At 39.7% G+C, this 22,012-nt stretch overlaps 1 protein-coding gene across 1 annotated transcript; it reads left to right on the plus strand.

Moving 5' to 3' along the window:
• The first annotated feature begins 3,504 nt into the window (after window positions 1–3,504).
• LOC139711086 (protein unc-93 homolog A-like) lies at window positions 3,505–21,921 on the plus strand. Its single transcript, XM_071623003.1, has 7 exons — window positions 3,505–3,610; window positions 13,151–13,369; window positions 15,251–15,427; window positions 19,081–19,361; window positions 20,578–20,784; window positions 21,345–21,405; window positions 21,587–21,921. The coding sequence occupies exons 2-7, from the start codon at window positions 13,288–13,290 to the stop codon at window positions 21,919–21,921; spliced, it is 1,143 nt and encodes a 380-aa protein (XP_071479104.1). The 5' UTR covers window positions 3,505–3,610; window positions 13,151–13,287.
• The last annotated feature ends 91 nt before the right edge of the window (window positions 21,922–22,012 follow it).

A 22,012-nucleotide genomic window follows, 5' to 3' on the forward strand; every position in this document is an offset into this window, starting at 1 on the left:
ATAATGGAACGACACTCTTATCATGAAACTAGAGTCCAGATATCACTATACGCACAATGACTAAAGATAAACGTATTTATTAGGGGATTTACACACTGGAATAATGCACAGTCCTCGTCTTGCATGAACGATACGTATTCCAAGTGGCTATAAAATCATGTACTAACCCTAACTAGGCCGGGCTATTTAGGTAGATGATAGAGCCGGGGGGGGGGGGGGGGGGGCCTGGGAGGCCCCCCCCCCCCCCCCCCCCCTCCAGATCTCGGCCGTCGACCGCGCAATCGCGACGAAAATTGGCACACACATTGCTTATGATGTAATCTAAAGTACCGCGATGTCATTTTTTTTTTAATTGTTATTTATGCTAAATTATGCTAATTTATGCATAATGATGCATGAAATCAGACAATTTGGTGTAAATCACTAAATAAAGCCCAAAACAGGCACATTTTTTTGTAAATACTTTTTAGTGTCCTTAGCAAATGTAAGAGAAAAAAATTGTGCCATCAGAAAAAATTTCCTAAGTATTTTATTGTTTTTTGAATTTCTTATGTATTTCTTTGTTTTTCGACTTTATGTTTTCATTGTTTTTTCGATGAAATTTGTCGGCGACATTGTTCCGAACAAGAAAATATGTTATTAATTGATTTTTAATCAATAAAACACCAAAATAATCATGCTTTTATGAAATTTGCCTGTAAGCACAGTTTGCATTGAAATTGTACTCGAATTCACGTTTTTGAGCAATTTTTGGTCTGACATGCATGTACATATTTATGCGTTACTTCGGAACCGCGCGCCCGGGCATCGCAAATTTGGTGTCAAAAGATGTGGGAGACTCGAAAGAAAAAAGTCATGAAACGTCGCGGCGATAGCTTTTCGCGATAGCAATACATCGCGCGGAACGTCGGGGGGGGGGGGGGGCTCGGAGGCTCCCCTCCCCCTCTCCCGGCCTAGTTAGGGTTGAGATTTGTCGGTATATGTAAAAAGAAAGGGAGAAAAGGATGTTACAGAACACCCGAGCCAAAATTACAAAAACAAAACAAAACAAACAAACAAACAAACACACAGATTTACTGAAGGCAGTAATATTATTAAAACACATTATCATAACACTGAAAAATTGAGAACAATCGGGCAATCGATTCAGGAGTTATGAATTTCTAAAGTTTCAGTGCCGTCATCGCTGGATTAGGAGACTACTACAATTCATGACGTCATCATGGACAATTATTCTTAAAATATAAAGAAAATTCAACATATTTTCACTTTTTTATTGCAAATGAAATAGCACATTCTTCACTTACTGCTTTCAGAAAGCAGGGGAACAATTGTGTCAGTAATAAGTCGATGGGATGTGTACTTTTCATGTAGACTGAGATTTTGTGGGATTCTCCTTACAGTTTCTTTATGGTAATACAATGTAGTGGTGTCCAAAGACATCATGAAATGTAGATGTCTTCTCGTCCAGCGATGATGGCACCAAAACTTTAAAAATTTGTAACTTTTGAATCGATCGATCGATTTTCCTCAAAATTTCACTGATGAGTTCTACTACTATTGCTGCTTTCACTCATTCCACAATGATATTTTGGCTTTGGTTTCCATTAATAAATACTGCCCGTGTACGCTGTATGCGTGCCATGGTATATACTCCGTTGACATAATTATTACGAGCAGCTTTCACGAAAATGCATGAAGGTCTTAATGCGTAAACAGGTTGTTGCTCAACTTATTTTTGAGCAGGTATGTGTAACCTTAGTAAGGAGAGAATGCATTTCAGAAATGCTCCGATGCAAGACCAAAATGTACGAGCATTTTGAACTATTCTCTTCATAACATGTTCGCGTACGAACGAAAGAGGGCAGCATATCAGAGAGGGTTCTATAATCATTGTTGATACACCTGTAGTGTTCTAATAATCATAAATCGTCGAGATTCACTTTGGAAAATACCGGTTGGGGCAAACACTTGTTCCGGTTTATTTCAATATGCTTTTTGATGATGAGCAGTGAAAAGATTTACCACTATCGTCGAATCAAAATTCAGTAGTAACATATCGTATATGAAGACTTGGAAGAAGGACACAAGACCAAGGCACCATTGGTCACTACCTGGATCTCGTGAATTTGGAATTTGGTACATGTACACACTGACTATAATGGTCGTTGTGGGTACATTGTCTGTTGATTGATAGGTACCAAATGGTTATTACAGAGTTTGATCAAGAACGCTAAGTATCCCGGAATGATCTACTTTAAAAGTGACTTTCTAGAGTTTTAATAAGTCAGTGAAAATGCGATCAAAATCGAGCAAGGAGCAGTAAAACTGCAGCTGTGAAATTACAGACTGCAATGTCATGTTCAAAATGTAGACGAGAGAGGGCGGCAAGCCAATTCGGAGCATAAGGGTTGACTACTCAAGCTCCCCTTTGTGCGAAAGCTGTCAAGATCATGCTGCCAAGTGCTAGTAAAAAGCTCACGCACTCTTGCTCAGGGCATCTAAAACTCACGGTCGCGCAGGTGTAAAAAAAATGGGTAATTGCCTGTTTAAAGCATGGGACCTTTGCCCGAATGTCGATCTATTTGAGGCAAGTTGGAAGACAAAAGATAATATGGGTGGTGTGTGGTATGCCAAGGGCACCGTTTCATGAAAGTTGTCAGCCCTGACAAGTTGTCAGTTTCTGACGATCGCCATGGTAACCGTCGGTGACCATAGCTTCTCAGCCAATCGAAACCTAGGATTTTACTGAACTTGTCAGAGAATGACAACTTGTCAAGGCTGAAAACGCCAATGAAACGGTGCCTAATTATTTCATTTTCTTTCGATTCAATTATTATTTGCTTGAAGTAACTGCAAATAAGTATAGGCGCAGAAAAAGGTGTCGGTATGTTCTACAATTGGTTTTCTCAGACAGCAGTTTCCAAAACACAGACAGACACAATGATAAACTGTCGACAACTTATCGCAATATGCCTACTATTATATCTTATGATCTTATTCTTTTCTATGAGAGTCCACAATGTTTTTTTTTTCAATCTTCACTTCAAAAGTAGCTGAATATTAATTGAAGGTATTAATAGCAGATGCTAGTTCATATCTCTGAAAAAAAATCACAATTTTACAGAAAAAAAAACATACAAGTTCAAAATTTTACCCCCCCAAAAAAAAATCTTTAGTCACATCATGGACGTAGGTCCATCACATCATGACGGAGAACACACTTGCCATCATTTTCCGAGAACACATCATATCCTTTTATTATCAATAAACAGTAAAAATTCACGGATGAAGAAATTAAACAAACCATAAATGACGAATGTCGCTTTTGCTTATCTACAGGATTGCGCAACCATGGTTACCAGGAGCCGATCTAAGGAGGTCAAGGACTTCGAAAAGATGGCGAACGGAAAGGATGAGAAAGGAAAGGGAAACATCAACAAGTGGACCAAGAGGAGAATATATAAAAATTTCCTGGTCTTAAGTGTGCTCGTATTCCTCAACTTTACCGCATTCTCGTCGTTGGTGACGCTACAGAGTAGCGTGAATTGCAAGAGCGGCCTCGGATTGGCTGCCCTCAGCCTGTCCTACACAACAACAACTTTTGCTGGTAAGTTGCAATAGATTTTAATTCCTTCTGTGTGTGTTTATGTGTTGGGAGGGGATGTGTGTGTGTGTGTGTGTGTGTGTGCGCGCGCGCGTGTGTGTTTCCTTTGGCTTCCAGAATTGCACGGCAAAGGGGTGGCGGCATGTAACTTCGCTTCGCTAGAACTGTTTCGGCAACAATCGGGCAATTTGCAAATAGATTCAAATTCATGGTTCCTTTTTTTTTCCTCTGATGATTTTTCAGCATTATATTGTAATTCAATGCGGCTGCATTAATTACTCTGAAGTTCATTTCAACAATATATCCAGTCTGTATGCGTGATATTGCAGTATACACAATAAAGGGTGTATAGCCTTTCGTAAGCGTTCTGGTTTTGAGGAATTAATACGTGTTTTTGTTGTGTTTAGTTAAGATTTAGTAATGATATGTACACTAATTACTACATGTTCATAGAACGCAGGAAGGTGGAAGAGAGAGCTCGTATCTTTCTTACATCCCTTGCAGAACGGAGAAATGCCACATTGACAGTCGAATCACCCATCTAAAAGTTAAAGACAGTTCACGCGATTACTATCTGATCGTCTTCCATCGTCCGTTCCTTGTTTTGGACTTCAAATTCATTCGTGTTGCTGTTGTTTTTTAATCAATTCGTAAATTGGTCATAATTGATTAAAACAAACTTTGCAGGACATTGTATAATTGATTCTTAGGGCCATTAAGGGGTTTTGGCTATATACGAGTGTACAAACTTGTTCAATATAATAGAAGACTTTCTTATACGTCCATGGACGCCCAGGGGCGGGGTCCCAAAGGGCCAAACATATTATTAGAAATATGTAGGACCTCTTAGACCGTTTCTGTGTTGTATCACAAGATGGATGCTTCTTTTTCTACAGCCTATAATTTAAAGAATCGTTTCATTCAACAGCTCCCTTACATTTTCACTGGCTAGAATCACTCAGTTGTTGCTAGGTAGAGCAAGCCTCTGGCAAGCTTTGTGGTTGTTACGGACAGCTTTTGTGAACAGTGAATACATTACAGAGCAGGCCGATTCTAAACACTGTTTCCAACTCTATACAGGAGTTATGCAGCCACATTGTCTTTACAAGTACAATGTATGTATATGGAGGGATAACAACGGCCTATCTTTATAAGAGACCGGTTTATTAACAGTATTCAAATTTCATCTGCATGCCTTTCTGTCAGTGGTTCCTCTAGAAACCTGACAGCTTGTCCGAGGTCCGCCCGACATAGCAACAACTAATGTGTACAAACTGGATACCAGATATTGAAAAGTGTTTTGAGGTAGTGTGCAGGTTAATAGAAAAACTCGTTTCTGTGTCAGGACGGAAGAAACATCCATGAATATGTTAGTAAACCGGTCTCTTAGGCACATAAGGGAGCAACAAATTCAAAAGGACAAAGTGGTTGTGAAAAATATTTTCATCTTCTTTTGAACGTACAGTGGAGTATGAAGTACAATGTACTGTAATGACCTTGCCGATCTTAATTGTGGAATCTATACATTATTCCACATTCACAGTTGGGGTGCACCTGTTGTGACATTTTAGTTGTCTTTGTCTCGCGTTGACGCAGGTGAGCTGCACCTGTGGGCCGCATTTTTTGTTCAGTCCGAGTCTTTAGATCAGACGGAGGGTGATATTTTTTGTCGTCTGTACTGAGGTTGTGGTTTATGTCGTGATCTTCGTTTGCAGGTACAAATCTACCTGGAAGGTACTAAAAAACACAGGTGCCGAATAATGTTTAGATTTACACATTACGCATGGCTTTAATTCTGATGGCTTATTGATTCGGAAAGTTCTCATACGGTAGAACATTATAAAGAAAACGTAAAGAAAATTCACCATCCTTTTTTCACTTTTCTCGAATGATAAAATAACACTTGACATGCCTCTTACAGAAGACAGGGGGAATATAATTAGCTGAACACACATAGTTTGTGAATTCTCCTCATTTTCCGCCTCTCGATTTCAAACCATGACGGCTTTTGTCTCCTACAATATACCCAATCTACATTAGCATTTTTCTTTACTAATACTATATTTAGGTGTTCAAATTTATTGTTCACAAACGGATTTTTTACCCCTAAATGTACAGGACCTGGTGACCAATATCACTCCAATATTCTCACTTTGGAGTGTGCACTACCACCTGATTTATTCCGTTCTTCAATTCCGCCTCTCGATTCCAAACCACGACAGCTTTTGTCTCCTACAATATACCCAATCTACATTTCTTAACTAATTTACTATATTTAGGCGTTCAAATTCATTGTTCACAAATTGATTTTTTTTTACCCCTAAATGTACAGGACCTGGTGATCAATAGCACTCCAATATTCCCACTTTGGAGTGTGCACTACCACCTGATTTATTCCATTCTCCAATTCCCGTCAAAATTCTCTGAAATATGCTTTTTTGTTTGTTTGGGTTTTTTTTTTTTTTTCGTCGATTTTACTCATAATGCTTTTCACTCTGAAGTCGGGAATTGATTCTCATTCCATGGTGCATTGGGGTTTGCCGTGCTTTATTTTTCCGCGGCGTAAAATGACCTGCAATCCAAGCCTGATGTATGTTGACCCCTATAAATTGATTTATTTTGATCTGTACATTACCCTATCACTAAGTATTTCAAGAAAGTATGCATCATATAGATTCTTAAAAATTGTTTTCATTCCTTTTTTTCTGCACCATTTTAGACTCACCTAAAAAGTAAAAGAAAATTCCTCTAGATCATCTTTATTCACATTCCAATAGTGACATCATCGTCCTGTAACACCTGAGCATAAAGCATCGCTATAATATACTTCGGTTCTATCATTCAGTAGGGCCTACTAGTATCTATAGGTTGCACTTTCCACGCACAACAGCACTGGTCGCATGTTTCTCTGCTTGTTTTATACTAGTATGCAATTTTTTCTGACAAATTCTTGACCATCAGTGAATGGTGTGGTGAGGCAAGTGTTGTTACCTGGGCCCCGTTTTATCAAAAGATAAAATCGATTGTAAATTCCCTTACCACACAGGCTGCCATAGACTTATTAAAAAATGATAGAAAGTCAACTATATAACTCTTCATAAAACAGGGCCCAGATTATTTCTCAGATGGAATATGAATATAAATGATCTTGAGGATTTTGTTTTGGAGATGGGACTTAATCTGTAATCCCCGGGTATGAACATGAAACAGTGTAAAAAAAAAAATAGGAAAAATACACGATGCATATATTAATGAAGTATTTATTGATTTAAGCATATAGATCAAACTTTCCAAGGCATCAATAGAGGACAACATACAATTTGATTGCAGGGACCCTTTAAAGGACAGGTTCACCTTCATAGACATGTGGGTTGAGTGAATGCAGCAATGTTAGTAGAACACATCAGTGAGAGTTTGAGGAAAATCGGACAATCTGTGAAAAAAGTTATGAATTTTTGAAGTTTCTACTCAGTCACGGCTGGATGAAAAGACTAAGTGAGCTTGTAATGTCACGTGAGTACAACGATATAAAGAAAGAATAAAGAAAATTCAACATATTTCCATTTTTCTCCCCTAACAAAAGAACACTTCACTTCTCTCTTTCAGAAGGCAGGGGGAATAATATTACCCTTAACATATGTCACTAGCAAGTTGAAGAAATGTGCACTTTATTAAAAAAGCAAAGTTTTGTGAAATTCTCTTTTTATTTTCCTTATATAGTTGTACGCATGTGACATCATACACTGTAGTAGTCTTCTCATCCAGCAGTGACTTCGCAGATAATTGAAATATTCATAACTTATGAACGATGGTCCGATTTTCCTCAAATTTTCACTGATGTGTTCTACTAATATTGCTGCATTCTCTATAAATGTATAGAAGGTGGACTTGTCCTTTAATGACCACGACATATCTAATCAGTCATGTCATGTTTTATGGGCGACAGTCCACACGCACATGTTCAAGATGAAGAACGACGCATCAAATTTAATGTTTCCGGTAAATCGATTCGCATGTTTTATGTAGGCCTCCGTAATCTGGTATGTATGTACAATGTATGTATTCAAGTGTAGTATGCCCAGGGACCGTACCGTCACATCGTCTGTAGCTGTACACACACACTGCTCTACACGCAACGCTGGATATAGCGCTTGTCCTTTTCGTTGAAGATACATCACGTATTATTTATACAATAAATTACTCTGCTCATAATAGTTGATAACGCACCATAAGTGAAAACATAGAACCAAGTAAATCGGAGTACGCCCAATGAAATGCTCTGTGCCGACTTCGAACCACAAGTCGAAACCGTTTCCAACATGCAACATGATCTGTCTCCATCTACTCACCGTTGGTTTAGTGTGACATTTGCACGCAGCTTTTAGTGCTTAGCTGGCTGCGTCTGTTGAAATCTAGATGGTACTGCCGTAGGTTATTCCGCCATGTCCATAGCGAGAGCGTACAAAACGTAGTAGTAGTAGTAGTAGTAGTAGTAGGAGTGAGAACATGTGATATTCCAGGGAGGTCACCTCCCTGGATATTCAGTATGGATGGAGCTCTGCAGTTTGGTAAGATGCCCTTGACGTTGGCAGCAGCGGGCGGGCGGGGCGGCTGGAGAAGAGCGAGCCGTAGCAGCGTGCAGATAGCTAGAGGATTGAATCACACTGAAAGTATGTGCTGTGAATTTGCGTCCCCATCCACCGCATGCTGTGTTGTTGTATGCAAAGAGGTTTTCGCGTCTCAATAGCGCCACGCTGCAGAGAAATCGGAGAAGATTCTTGTTGGGGTTCGCGGTCGAGCTACGAGCGCCGTTTCGGCGCGGAGAATATAATAGGAGGGCATTAAAGTGCTTTGACTTTGGAGGAGGGAAAAAAAAACCTCAGATAACAGATTTATGAAAAAAGCGTCACGGGGCAGTAGTTTGTATTCATTCGGTCGAAAATAAAAATGAGAGCTGGATGCACCTCGATCGTAGTTGAAAGGCCTTTATTGCTGTACAGTGTTAGCAAGGCGACACACAAAGCCATGCTGAGTGTGTTCTTTGTTTTTAGGACCTAGGAAAAACAAGGAAAAATAGTGGATATAGTATTTTTTTTATTCGAGTATTCTCTCCTCTATTCTTCTACGTCCAGGCTGACTCTCAAAACGACCTGTCCAAACAGCACATTAAGCAAACACAATCCCAATTTCCATGCGACTATAAAGCCGGCGTTTTTCTTACTACACTATATACTGCAGAACTTGATTCTCTTGTACTAATGTACTACTACTTGAATTGAATTGTTGCAGATGATATACAACGCGGCGTTTTATGTTTACCAGGAAAGAGCATCAATATGTTTCTTTTATTGTATACATCACCGATTTCACCGATTTCATAGCTCTGGTATTTCACCAGTATATGTGGTGGTTGGGGAGGGGTCTTATTGTTCTTACATTCTTGGGTCAAGTGTCAACCTCTGCCTCCTGTATATCCACCGCCCCCCCCCCCCCCAAAAAAAAAAATGTTCGCTGAAGAGCGCGGACGCAAAACACCCAAACTTATGTTGTTAACTGTTCTTGGTTTTGTATTTTCCCCAATTTGTATCGTTTTAATCATTATAGTAAGGCAAAACTGTGGGGGTGGGGAGGGGGAGGGGGAGGGGGATGCAGCCCTCCCAACCCATCCCCCCCCCCCCCCCCCACGGGTCCATGTTTCGGGTATCAAGTGATTCGTGTGGTGTGGTCCGTCTAGACGGATTATCGATCGATCGCTCGATCGATAATCACCGTCACCATTAACCCCGAGTTAAAATAAGCCAGTTCGGGGTTCCAGTTTGAGCATGAGCAGAAAAAGGTCATTTTTACCGAGAGATAGGTTGGTTTTTAATTTCATTTAGATAAGCATCTGTAATGCTATGATTATTCATGAATCCTTATAAATGGTGCCTGTCAGCACATCCACCTGACAGCAAGCCTGGTATTTGGCTTTGTTAACGGAAAAAGTTTGTTAATTAATGTATTCAAAACAGCACAATGAACTAGATGCTTCCCAAAGTGTTGATTAACAAACTATTCTGGTCACTTCATCTACATATGTTCATTCTTTGTTAGAATACGAGTTCCATAAAGTGCTATGTTGGGCAAGCGGCTACATTATGTCTCTTTGAATTGAGTGAAGTGCCTAACCAACAGAGAAAAATGAAAGGTCATTTGTACCTATGTGCACATGATCTATCTCCGAACTGGCTTATTGCAGTATGACCTGACCTTAGGCCCATCTCCCGAAGCAGACACAATAGGCCTTCAAGAAGATAACACGCAAAAGAATCAACATAAGACACAATGATGACTCAGCTGCACGTAATTGTGGATTGAGAAAAGGCTTTCAGGGGGCTTGGTTTCTTTCCTTTTTATCTTTTGACAATCTTTTTGTCGCTTCGAGGTACCTATACACTGGTTCTACATTTTTATTTTTATTTTTTGCAGTATCAATGTCAAAGAATTTGTAATTCCTCCTTTGAAAAATATTGTAAAAAATGAATTGAACTGAAATTGGTCTGAACTGTGCAAATATCGATTAAAGAGACCAGTTAGAATCAACAAAGCAGTATAGAGGCTGCACACTGGTTCTATATATATATTTTTTTGCAGTATATCAATGTCAAAGAATTTGTAACTCCTTTGAAAAATATGAAAATGAATTGAACTGAAATTGAACTGTACTGTGCAAATATCGGTTGTAGAGTCCAGTCAGAATCAACAAAGCAGTAGAGGCTGCACACGTATAGGAACCTACAGTAGTATAGGTGACTGTAAATAATGGAAACTCTTAACCCGGGGTCTCAAACAGTAACTTGATGTTACGTTGATGGAAGTCCACTCAGTATTTGTTATTTCATTCTTTGTCGTGTTTTGCGTATTCTAATTTAGTGTATTAAGCCTATACAATGCATGTAGGATAATGCTTGTCGTGTGCTTACATGGCTTTTGTGCTATAAATGTAGCATCTATAAACGAATATAAATGCGTATTATTCCTCTAATTGGTACGATAAACCACCTCGTTTTGCCGATTACTCTTCGTTGCACTATATTCACTTCGCCACTGCATAATACAATAGGCCTACTACTCAGTATTATGCACGCTTTTACAACGCTCATGATACTCACTGCAGCACATCTCGATTCAGATACACATTCGTGTACTAGTGTATTCTTATGTTACTGATTTCTTATGTTACTGATCAGGGGCGGATCCAGGAATTTCGTAAAGAGGGGGCGCGTTTACAAAATTAAAGGGGGGGGGGCGCACGCACCCCTCCTCCCCCCCCCCATTTTTTTCTTTTTATTTATTTTGTTTCGACAAAAAATAAAAGGGGGGCGTGCGCAGGTTGCCGTCCTCCCTGGATCCGTCCCTGCTGATTAATCTTATTTGACTGACTGAATGTTTGCAGCACAAGTGGGTATTAAACCAGGAAAGGCCTGGTAATACTCTGAACCAAACACAACGTGATGGACAGAGCATCAATTGATGTGATGTCTCAACGATACGTTGTGTTATAGTGTCGCATGTATTCTTTCCCACCAAACTTTACGTGCAGACTGACACAAAAACGTCATAGTCTCATCATATAAATCATAAACAGGTCTGACGATTTTTGTTTTCCTCAGGACATAATGAAAACTCTCTAAACTTTTACAGTTCATTCTTTTTGCGTCTGCGTCTGATTTTCCTTCAAATTTTTGTCGTTCTATTTCTCTAATTGTTCTGATGTTTTCATGCAAGGCAACGTAATATCAGGATTAAATTCCCTTTAATTGTCTAATTCACAAAAAAAAAATGAAATTTGTTGGATTTCTGGTATTCATTTGTTACTGTTTTCTCCTCTGACGAGCTCCTCAACATATAATCCATCTCTATACTCGATGCATTCCAGCAATATTGGTTTCCCGTCTTCGTGCATTGATTGTTGCTATGTCGGGAACCGCAACTGCTTCTCTTTAGTCAAAGAATTTGGAAACACCAGTCTTCTGGATGCCTTTGTGAGAATCATTATTCTTGACAACCAAAACACTTTCCCGACATTACAGCAACAACTATAATTGCATGATAACAAACTTGATTCTATATGTATTTGAATGTATAGTATAATAAGTGTAGGTGGATGGAATCTCTCATGAAGAGGTCTTGCTGAAACCGATCTCACTGGCATATTTATCTTCTTCTTCTTTTTTGTCTCTTTTTTTCTTTTAGTTTAATTTTGTTTTGTTTAATTATTTTGGGGGATTTGTGAAACTTTAAAGGCTAACATCAAAGTCACTCTAGTAAGCAAAAATAAAATGCGGCTAAAAAAACTAACAACTTTTGCAGATTTTTACAATGACGTGCATTCAGTTTTTGCACCATGCAGAGAAAAGTTTTGACAGCTTGAAGGGATTTTTTTTACTGTTAATTTAGTTTCATGTGAGGCCTAATCGATAGGAAATTATTTCCAGGTGCATGACCGAAGTCGTTGGGACAGTCATGTTATCATGTTGATTTGGCTGATTAATCGTGTTTTTCTGCCCTCACGGAAGGTGACTTACTTCTTTGGGGATTGTTCATTATCACGCAATTTAATGTTGATGAGTCAACCTGATTGACTCGGTTTCCTCACATGGTATGTACATGAATATTTTACCAAGCCCATGAAAAAGATAGTGTGTGTCATAATAAAGTATCTTTTTGTGAGTGTGAGCCTCGAACCCTCGTTATGCTAATATATATCGCAAAGTAGAATCATTATATATCGCGGGGAAAAGCGACTCATTTATTCGGGTCAAAGACCCGATCGAATCCGCGACGGTCTCTTAAAGAAGAAATCCATCCTAAAATGAATAAAAATCAGAAGAAAGAGGAAAATATTCCCTATGACAGAATGATACAAAAATTACAAAAGTCGGATAAGAAATAAGGAATATAATATGACATGAGATGAAATATGAGATTTTTGTCAATTCTTTATATGAAATGTATAAGAAATTGTGAGAGCATGACTTCAAAATGTCATATCTTCCTTATTTCTTAATCGATTTTTGTTATTTTTGTATTATTCTGTATAATAAGGGCATATTTTTCTCTTTCTTTTGAAATGTATGCATTTTTGAGGTGGATTTCTTCTTTAAAGGACAAGTTCACCTTCACAAGCATGTGGATTTAGTGAATGCAGCAATATTAGTAGAACACATCAGTGAGAGTTTGAGGAAAATCGGACAATATTGGTTCAAAAGTTATGAATTCTTAAAGTGTCTGCGCAGTCACTGCTGGATGAGAAGAATATACTGCAGTGTACTCTGTCACATGCGTAGAATGATAAATGGAAATATAAAGAGAAATTCATCAAATTTAAGTTTTTGATAAAATTTTACATTTCTTCGACTTGTCACTGATGTATACTAACGGCAACGGTAATATTATTCCCCTACATATAGACAGTGTGTACAGCGCTAGTTTTCTGTGCCAGTCGGCTTTCAATGTATGCAAGGGGTTAATATTTCTTTTGTTTTTCCATCTCATTCACAGCTTTATTCTTGCCATCATTTGCCATACACCATCTTGGCTTGAAATGGACACTCACCCTCGGATTGTCTACTTATGTGCTCTTTACGGCTGCAAACTTTTATCCCGCCTGGTGGACACTCCTGCCCGCCTCTGGCCTCATGGGACTGAGTTGTGCCCCGCTCTGGGCGGCTATGAGTACCTACGTCACCACGCTGGCTGGTAGCTTTGCTCATAAAGCTGGTAGGTATAATTATGTGACGTTTGGCGAAGATTCGTGGAGTTTTACAAAATTTCGGTAATGTACATGTGATGTATACTGAACACGTGTAGGACCAAGTAGCGGCTATGCACCTACACGACTTTAGCCCGCTTCTGAACTGAGATGTCTTCAGCTCAGGAAGAGTCGTTAATGCCATTCTTGACCCACCCATATTGCGTGCGAAACGGTGCGCCCATCGAGGGTAAATCGACTTATAAAACACATGAAAGCAATCCCATTTGTCGAAGGCATGGGTCACTGAATTAAGATGGAGCTAAGGTGTCTCAGGGCTGTTTCAGGCCCGAGCCCTGAAACACCTCATGTAGATTATCCCGCTTCAGGTCCGAACCGAAAGCGAGGTATAACTCCCAGTTTGTAAGAGGTCGAAAAATATTAAGCCCGAGCGAAAGTTAGCTCGCTCTTTGACAAGAGGTGGTTCGGGTCCGCTGCAGGCCCGAGCTAACGTCACTATGAAAGATATCTCGATATTAGCGCGGTCTAACTTCAGTGACCAAAGCCTTCAAAAAAAGGGGGATTCCTTTTGAGTGTTTGTTTGTATGTGTGTTTTTATATAGACCCTTGCAAGGCGCGTTGTTTCGCACGCAACTCTGGGGGGGGGGGGGGGGGCATTTCATGAAGGAACTTGTCGGATAAAGTGTCCGACAAGTCAATTATATCCGACAAGTTCAGAGAAATCAGCCAATCAGACTAAAGAATTTCTCAAAACTTGTCGGATATGATTGACTTGTCAGATATTTTATCCGACAAGTTCCTTCATGAAATGCCCCCCAGGTGTTCGAGAACGGCAGTACAAAACGACTTATGTGGAGCTGAAGTTATTTTGCTTCCGAAGTAGGCTCAAGTCGCGCGCAGTACAAAAGATGTCGAGACGAACTTTCTTTAACTCGGGTTGGATATTTTTCGACCTTTTATGAAGGGAGTTATCTCGCTTTATACCCGGATCTGAATCGAGATAAATCTCGATATTAAATAGGGTATAATTATAAGGCTATTACAAGTGACGGGAACTGTATGTGAAACGCGCAAGACGCGCATAATATAACGCAAGTGATGGAAGTCACACGGTCTTGTGGCCGTGCGCTACCTTTAAGACGAGAAGGTCGAAGGTTACAGCTCTTTCTCGACACTTGTGCCTTTTTACGATATCATCCACACCAGTGTTCCCTGTCATCCATTATGATTACCCAGGAGAATGAGATTGCAAAGCATGAAAACAAGAAACTTTTGATCAGCTTGTAAAGAATAATTATCTTTCGTCACTTTCCGTTCGTCCGGCGTATAACTTTCCATCGACTAAGGTCAAATTAATTTTCTTTTAGGGAGCAGCAGGATGCTCCAAGCACATGTTGCAAATTACTGAACTGAAACGTATTGTCAGTTTTGATTAGAGTATAGAGATGACGAGATGGCAGGAACTTTAAAAGTGACTTGATGTCTGTCGTTTAGCTTACCGTATTATATTATTATGAGTAATACACTAAGGGCGACCTGAGTAGTTACCCGTTATTAAGAAACAAGGAACAAAAGAAAAAAAATGAGAAAAAGATCAGAGCACGCCTTCGTGTACTAAACTTTAAGAGACAATTATTATCTCATGGAAAATAAGAACGTCTAATACATTGCGGATTTCTGGGGATTAATGGGGTTGTTGTTATTATTACCGTCTTGGTCGCTGCTGCTTTTTCTTGTTGATGTTACTGTTGTTGTTGTTTTTTGTGCAATTTCCAGGAATGGCAATGCATTGTACCTAAAACAAGCAAACAAACAAACAAACTTCTAGAGTCATGTGTATCTCGACAATGTGACGCATTAAGGTAATTGTTTTGCACACACGTATACAGGAGTGACGCGAGAAGCCACCATCAACCGGTTCTGGGGTTACTTCCTGGTCTTCTACCACTCCGCCCAGATCGCTGGTAACCTCATCTCCTCCCTGGTGCTCCACAACAAGGGGCGCATCGAGCTGGATGACGTCACAAGCCACAACTTGACCTGTGGAGCCAACGATTGTTACAGAGGTGAGATGTCAATTGTTTAGGGGGAGGAACATTTTTTTCCCTTCGGGAGGATGATGAAATCACCAGAGGCAATATTTAGCGCTTTGACTTTTCACGTACATTTTATTCAGTTGTTTGTTGCAATGCCGGGTCAAATATTAGAACACTATACTGGTACTTTAATTTTAGATGAAGAGCTGTCAAACTAAAATAGTCTTCTGCGCATGCGCGAGACAGCTGTTTCCATTGTTCAATTCGCAGATCTAAAACTCGCTAATATGTGTATGTACACGCACGCACCGAGAAGTGTTGTGTGAAGTGACTGGGGTTTTTTTCTTACATAATGATTATAACACGTATTGCATGACGTCATAATGATATTGACAGAAATGACAGTATATGAACAGAAATTGAAAATACAAAGCCATATGTGTTAAAGAAGAAGGGGGAGTAATAACATATGACAGTATGGAGAGAGCCGGTGCTTGTGACGGTTACAGCTCGTTATTCCGAAGGTTCGTTATTCCTAAGGCTCTTCACTCCGAAGATTCGTTATTCCAAAGGTTTGTTATTCCGAATTTCATTTTCGGATTACAAATCTTCGGAATAACGAACCATCGGAATAACGCCACAAATGTTCGGATTAACGAACCCTTTTTCATTTTCGGATTAACGAACCTCTAGGTATAGGGAATTTGTGGGTTTCGGATTAACGAACCTTCGGAATAACGAACCTTCGGAATAGCGAACCTTCGGAATAACGAACAGCACCCCTTGTGACAGTGATTTCCTGAAAGAAAATGGCGGCTTGGTCAGACAGTGCCAAGAAATATCAAGGAAAGATTAAACGGGTACTATAGCTCTCACTTTCCCTCGTAGTGTGCACAAGCAAGGGAAATGGTTATAGCACAGAAAGACGGTCCGGATTGACGCTGGAAAGAGTCATCGTATACGAACACTCCTCTAGTTACTTTTTAAAGATTACTTTATCTAAACTTTGTTATGTTTGATATTCATCGTTTTGTCGCAAGATGACGCTATAAGATATCAAGCGAAAATGAATATGAAAAGGTTAAAGTATATACTCTCTAAAAAAATCGAGTGAAAATATTCACTCTTAAAGGAGTGAATTAAAAAAAGAGTGATTTAGAAAATTGGAGTGAATTTAGAGTGAAAATGTTCATTTTCACTCGTTTTAGAGTGATCTCAGGGATCACTCCAAAATCTTCGAGTGATCCTTGAGGTCACTCCAAAATGAGTGAAAATGAATATTTTCACTCAAAATTCACTCCAATTTCACTCTAAATTCACTCTTTTTTGAATTCACTCCTTTAAGAGTGAATATTTTCACTCGATTTTTTTTTAGAGAGTAGTAATCTCATTTCACTTGTCTTCATTTCATTAAACTGCAGTGAACCGCATTAGTTTAATCAAGAAGAAATATGTTATTCTCATACATGAGAAGAAATATAGAAACATGTATTTGTATCTGAATATATATAAAGTCGATATAAGATCTCAACCGAGCCCGGAAATAATGTAAGAAAGACATACCACCTTTAAGAGGTCAATCACAGGTCAATGCATTTGGTTTTTGTTGTTGTTGTTTTTATTGACACCATTGTCATGATTTCTGACACCACTTCCTTGGAATCCCTGGCGTGCGTGCGTCATGGGAAAGTGAAGAACGAAAATGATGATGGTATTATGCCTGAAGGGTATATGTGAAACTGGAAGAGGAGTATTAGTGTATACAATCCATCAGCCCCCGGGATAGTCGTGAGACAATTGGTGATTTATATCCTCAGCCGCTTCCTGCGGGGATTCTTTGATTTTATTTCTTTTCTTCTTTTTTTTAGGGGGGGGGGGGTCATATTTACCGATAGAGTTCAATTGAGCCCATACACGTACGAGATATATTGTGTGAGATCAGTCTTGATCTCAAAAGGTTACTGTCATGAAATGTTTGCAAGCAGATTGCAGACTGCTGAGGTAGGAACGATCACAGAGAAAAACTGGGAACCAGGCTTCAATTTATTCACCTTCGTTCGTATGGCACTTTTCCAAGCTGTGTTTTGGTTGCAAACGAGGTGAAATGCTCTAAGAAAATACACTTCTTTAACAGATAAAAAAGAGGATAAAAAACACAGCGTCATGCTTATGAGAAAATTTCATATGACCATAATTATCCGTGACAAGACTCAATACGTTGGTATTTTCTTTACCACGAGCATTACCGAATGGTTTGATAAATGTTTGCGAGGAAATCAATTGTCGACTTGGGTAGAACATGGATATGATTTTAATCCGAGAAACATAATAATAAGTTTTACATAAAAGTTATGTATACTTAGATCACACTTTTGATCTGATCATATAGTTGTCAATTTTACTTGAGGGGATTTTTAGCGACCATGTGGGAGATTATAGTTTGACAATGTCATACGTCACAGCTTGTCACTTCCGTCATCGGATGTTATGCCCCCTCCCCCTCAAAGGGAAATGAATAAAAAGGCGTTATACAGCCCTAAATTTCAAACCATCTTGAGTGAAGTTACTCGGTCTAAAAGTAACCCACCGCACCGTTGGCCAATCATATTGCAATTACCGATGATGGGATGCAGCGGGAATTGATGAAAAACTTGATTTCTTGCCCATAAATGATGACCTGTCTTGTAATATCCGTATACTCTTCTTCGACGTAAACTTTGAGTCTTTTCTTACGCGTACCAAAGATGTCATGTTTAAAGGACAAGTTCACTTTAACATAAAAAGAGGTCCTTTACCTCTGTAGATTAATTAACTGCTCCCGTACGTATGTAGTTTGATGATAAATTCTCATCGGTCGATGTGTTTGTATGTGTCTGTGTCTGTGTGCCTGTCTATCTGTCTGTCTTCTTCCACGTAATAATTGAGTATCTGAATATAAGAACGACCCAAGTCCATGGAAGACCATTTCGAGTAAACTTAAAAGAACTTCATATCTTTTTTACTTGTCCAATAATATTCTATGTAACTGTGATGGGAAGGCAACATTGTATATACAAATTAGAACATTTATGACCATTAACATTTACATTAATTGTGGAGAGGCCATTTTGTGTGATGGACTTGGGTCGTTCTTTGATTCATATTCTGCTATAGAGATGAGAGAAGGATAAGAGAGGGCGCTATAATATGAATGTAAGAATGACCCGAGTCCTTCATTCTTACATTCATTAACTCATTCATCTCGGGCACTTCCGGGGGTAATTAGGATTTATCATTTATACACAAGATGAGGCCATGCATAAGCTACAATTTCCCATGTCAAACTGAATTTGGCCAAAAATTGGACTTGGATCGTTCTTATATTCAGGTCTTCAATTATTAGATTTATAGATTTTATAAGTTTATAGTATCCGATAAGATGTATAGTATCCAGTGTGGTATTTTGTTCACATTAAGTTATACTACGTAGCAGAAACACCAGAAGATTTGAGCCTCGACATACTATACCAAGCATGAACATGGGCATGATTTTTTATTCGTCTGTAATGTTTTCTGTTAGTTATTGTTATTACATATCTCGATATTATCACAGGTGCTGAGGAATCTCGTCACCGTGAGAAAAGTGAATAACTGCGCCTTTTTCATTCGCCCGATTTTTGTCTCTTTTTCGTCAACTTGTTCAGAGACGAGTGACCCGAACGCGACGGGCTACTGCAACCCGCCGGACAAGCGGCTGATGAACAGCCTCCTGACAGTGTGCCTCGTTCTAGGCATCGTGGCCATTGTCATGTCGATCTGCCTTCTCGATAGTCTCAAAAGCAGTCGCCATCTCAAGAAGAAGGGCACGTGCAGTCTGTTCATGGACACCCTGCGACTGCTCAAAGACTACAGGATGCTCTTACTCATACCCTTCACCGTATTCAACGGCGCAAGACAATCGTTTATGTCGGCTGACTTCGTCAAGGTAATTTGCGAGGGTTTGTGGTTTCCTGATTTTAGAATATTAAAGCGAAATTGTACTGCAATACAGATGGATGTTCCGATACAGTGTTTGCCCCAACTATGAATCTTGAGCTACTATGTTTTAATTCATGTTAGCTTGCATTAATTGCATTCTTTTCAGAATTGAAATAACCTTTCACCTGTTCAAAGACAATTTAATACCGTGTAAACCGTATGAGGACTTGTCAGAACACTTTGGCCCGAATTCACGAAGGTGGTACACATGAAACCATGGTTTAAACCATGGACAAAAACCATGGATCGCCAAGTGTCGCACGGAATATTTCGTTACGAAATTCGTAAATTCGTCGGCAAAATGACCGTTTCGTTAACGAAATTATCATTTCGTGGACGAAATGTTCATTTAGTTACAAAATGTTGTCATTTCGTTACAAAATAATCATTTCATCGACGAAATGACTGATTTCGTAACGAAATATTCCGTACGACACTTGGCGCTCCATGGTTTTTGTCCATGGTTTAAACCATGGTTTCATTTGTACCACCCTCGTGAATTCGGGCCTTTGGGACTAAAATTTAATTGTAAAATAATACTCTCTATCGATTGAGATATTTCTTTCTTCTCTCATTGTCAGTAACATTTTTAATCCTAGTTATTTACTGTGAGAATTGTGCTCGTTCACTCGTATGTATACCTTCATTACATGATATTATTTCTTGATATGCTTCTTCTCTACCCAATCTACCAATCTGTATGTTCACTCATTAGAATTTACTACAGTATTGAATTATAAACATCACAGGGCGCAAAATCGTCCTAAATTGACCTCAAAGATTTGTGTGTTTTGGGCGTGTGTCTGTCTATCTGTCTGTCTGTCTGTGTCAGTCTTTTTGTTTTGTTTTTTCTTTTTCCGGTGGTCCTTAATATGTCGTTGGCCACGGAGACTTCCCAAGAGAGAGAGTTTTGAACTTATGTCCTTCCAGGGGTCAAATGGATGTCTGAAAATAGTCATGATATTGTGCAAGGAAGTCAATAAATTCGTCTTCTTCTAAGGAGCCTTTTTCTCCCAGGAAAGTTAAAAATTCTATCATGCCAAAGAGTCATCAATGAAAAATTATGTGGCTGTAGATTGGTATAATGTTGCTGTGGTAACATGATGATAATTTCGCCCTTTGGGTTTTTTCCCCCCTCCTCGTTCCCTCTCCCTCTCCCGTAGTCGTACGTCACCTGCGTGTTTGGCGTCCACTGGGTCGGGTTCGTGATGACGTGTTACGGGCTGTCTCTCTCGGCGTTCAGCGGGATCTGGGGCACGATCGCCAAGCACACGGGTAGGGTGGCGCTGTTTTGTCTCGGCATCTTGTCCTACGTGGCTATCATGATGTCGCTGTTTTACTGGACTCCGGGCATCAATGACATCGCTAAGGTACGCACACACAAAGATAGATCCTCATACGATCTCGATGGGTGAATTATCCCACGCTCCGTATTTTAAGTACGTTTGATTCCGCGTTCTATACAATGAAACTTTAGAAAAGATGTCACAAATCACAAATGGATAATCGCAGAGACTGTGATATAACTGCAAGGTCACAAGTGTTCACTAATTCTGGTTTTACTTTTTAAGGCCACCATTAGTTTTTGTTGTGAAAGAGAAAACCGAAAAAAAGAGCATATCATATTTATTATGAAAGGTATTCGTATACAATTACGGTGCATTCCTTTGCACTTGCTTTCCCTTGTATAAGCTAGATTCTTATCACTTTACGTTAAGCCATGGGGAAAAGTTTAAAGATTGATCTTTATTTCAAGGGAACTTATCTCTACTGGTTGAGAATAGTTGCTCATGGTTGATCAACCAATTTACAGACGTTTTCCAAAGTTATACTGTCCTTCTACAACAAACTTATGCTGTGATGATATGCCATGATTAAGTCGAGCTCCTGTTTTCTCAGTAATAATTTCTTTAAACGTATTTCCCGACAGATAATGGTGGTTGCTGCTACAGTTGGGGTGATCGATGCCATCTGGGCTGGCCAAATACGAGGTGAGTGCCTTTGTTTTCATTATAATGTTTTGACTTTAACTTCCCGTTACATCCTCATGCAGTCTGTTAACCAAAGTATTCGACAAAGGCTGCAGACAACGTTGTAAAGTGTGTCGCAGGTTTTCAGAATTTTTCTGTCTTGCGCGCCCTCTAACGGTCATCCCTTTCTAACTCCATGCAGCACTGTTTGGCGAAGTCTTCTACCACACGCAGGAGCCGGCTTTCTCTAATCTCCAGGTATGGCAGTCCATCTCCATGGCAGCGGCCTACGGCTACAGCAACTCCTTCTGCGTGTCGACGGTCATTCTTATCGTCCTAGTCGAGCTCGCCGTTGCCTCCGTGTGCTACACCGGGCTCGAGGCGTCCCTCCGGTGGTCCAAGGCGTCGTCGAAGGACGCGAAGGTTGCGTACAGCGTGACCAAAGAGGGCGACATCGACGACAAGGGGAACCAGCGGCCCGGCGAGCTGAAAGCGATGCTTGAAGTAGAGAGCAATGACAAACCCGCAGAACTCTGAAAGGCATACATGTATTTGCCGCTTTTTAAGCATTTAGTCTGAATTCATCAACGTTTTGTGTATGGGAGTCTGCATTGATAGCTTCTACCAT

This window comes from Diadema antillarum, unplaced genomic scaffold (genome assembly GCF_040938485.1).
Source record: "Diadema antillarum isolate AM-2024a unplaced genomic scaffold, OU_Dant_1.0 seq00001608_RagTag, whole genome shotgun sequence".
In the NCBI taxonomy this organism is placed as follows: domain Eukaryota; kingdom Metazoa; phylum Echinodermata; class Echinoidea; order Diadematoida; family Diadematidae; genus Diadema; species Diadema antillarum.

Bases quoted from the DNA above. Each gene is read 5' to 3' on its own strand.
- LOC139711086 (XM_071623003.1), top strand. From the start codon at position 13,288: ATGGGACTGAGTTGTGCCCCGCTCTGGGCGGCTATGAGTACCTACGTC. The intron at 15,428-19,080 runs GTGAGATGTCAA...CAACTTGTTCAG, and splicing joins AGCCAACGATTGTTACAGAG to AGACGAGTGACCCGAACGCG. The intron at 19,362-20,577 runs GTAATTTGCGAG...CCTCTCCCGTAG, and splicing joins TGTCGGCTGACTTCGTCAAG to TCGTACGTCACCTGCGTGTT.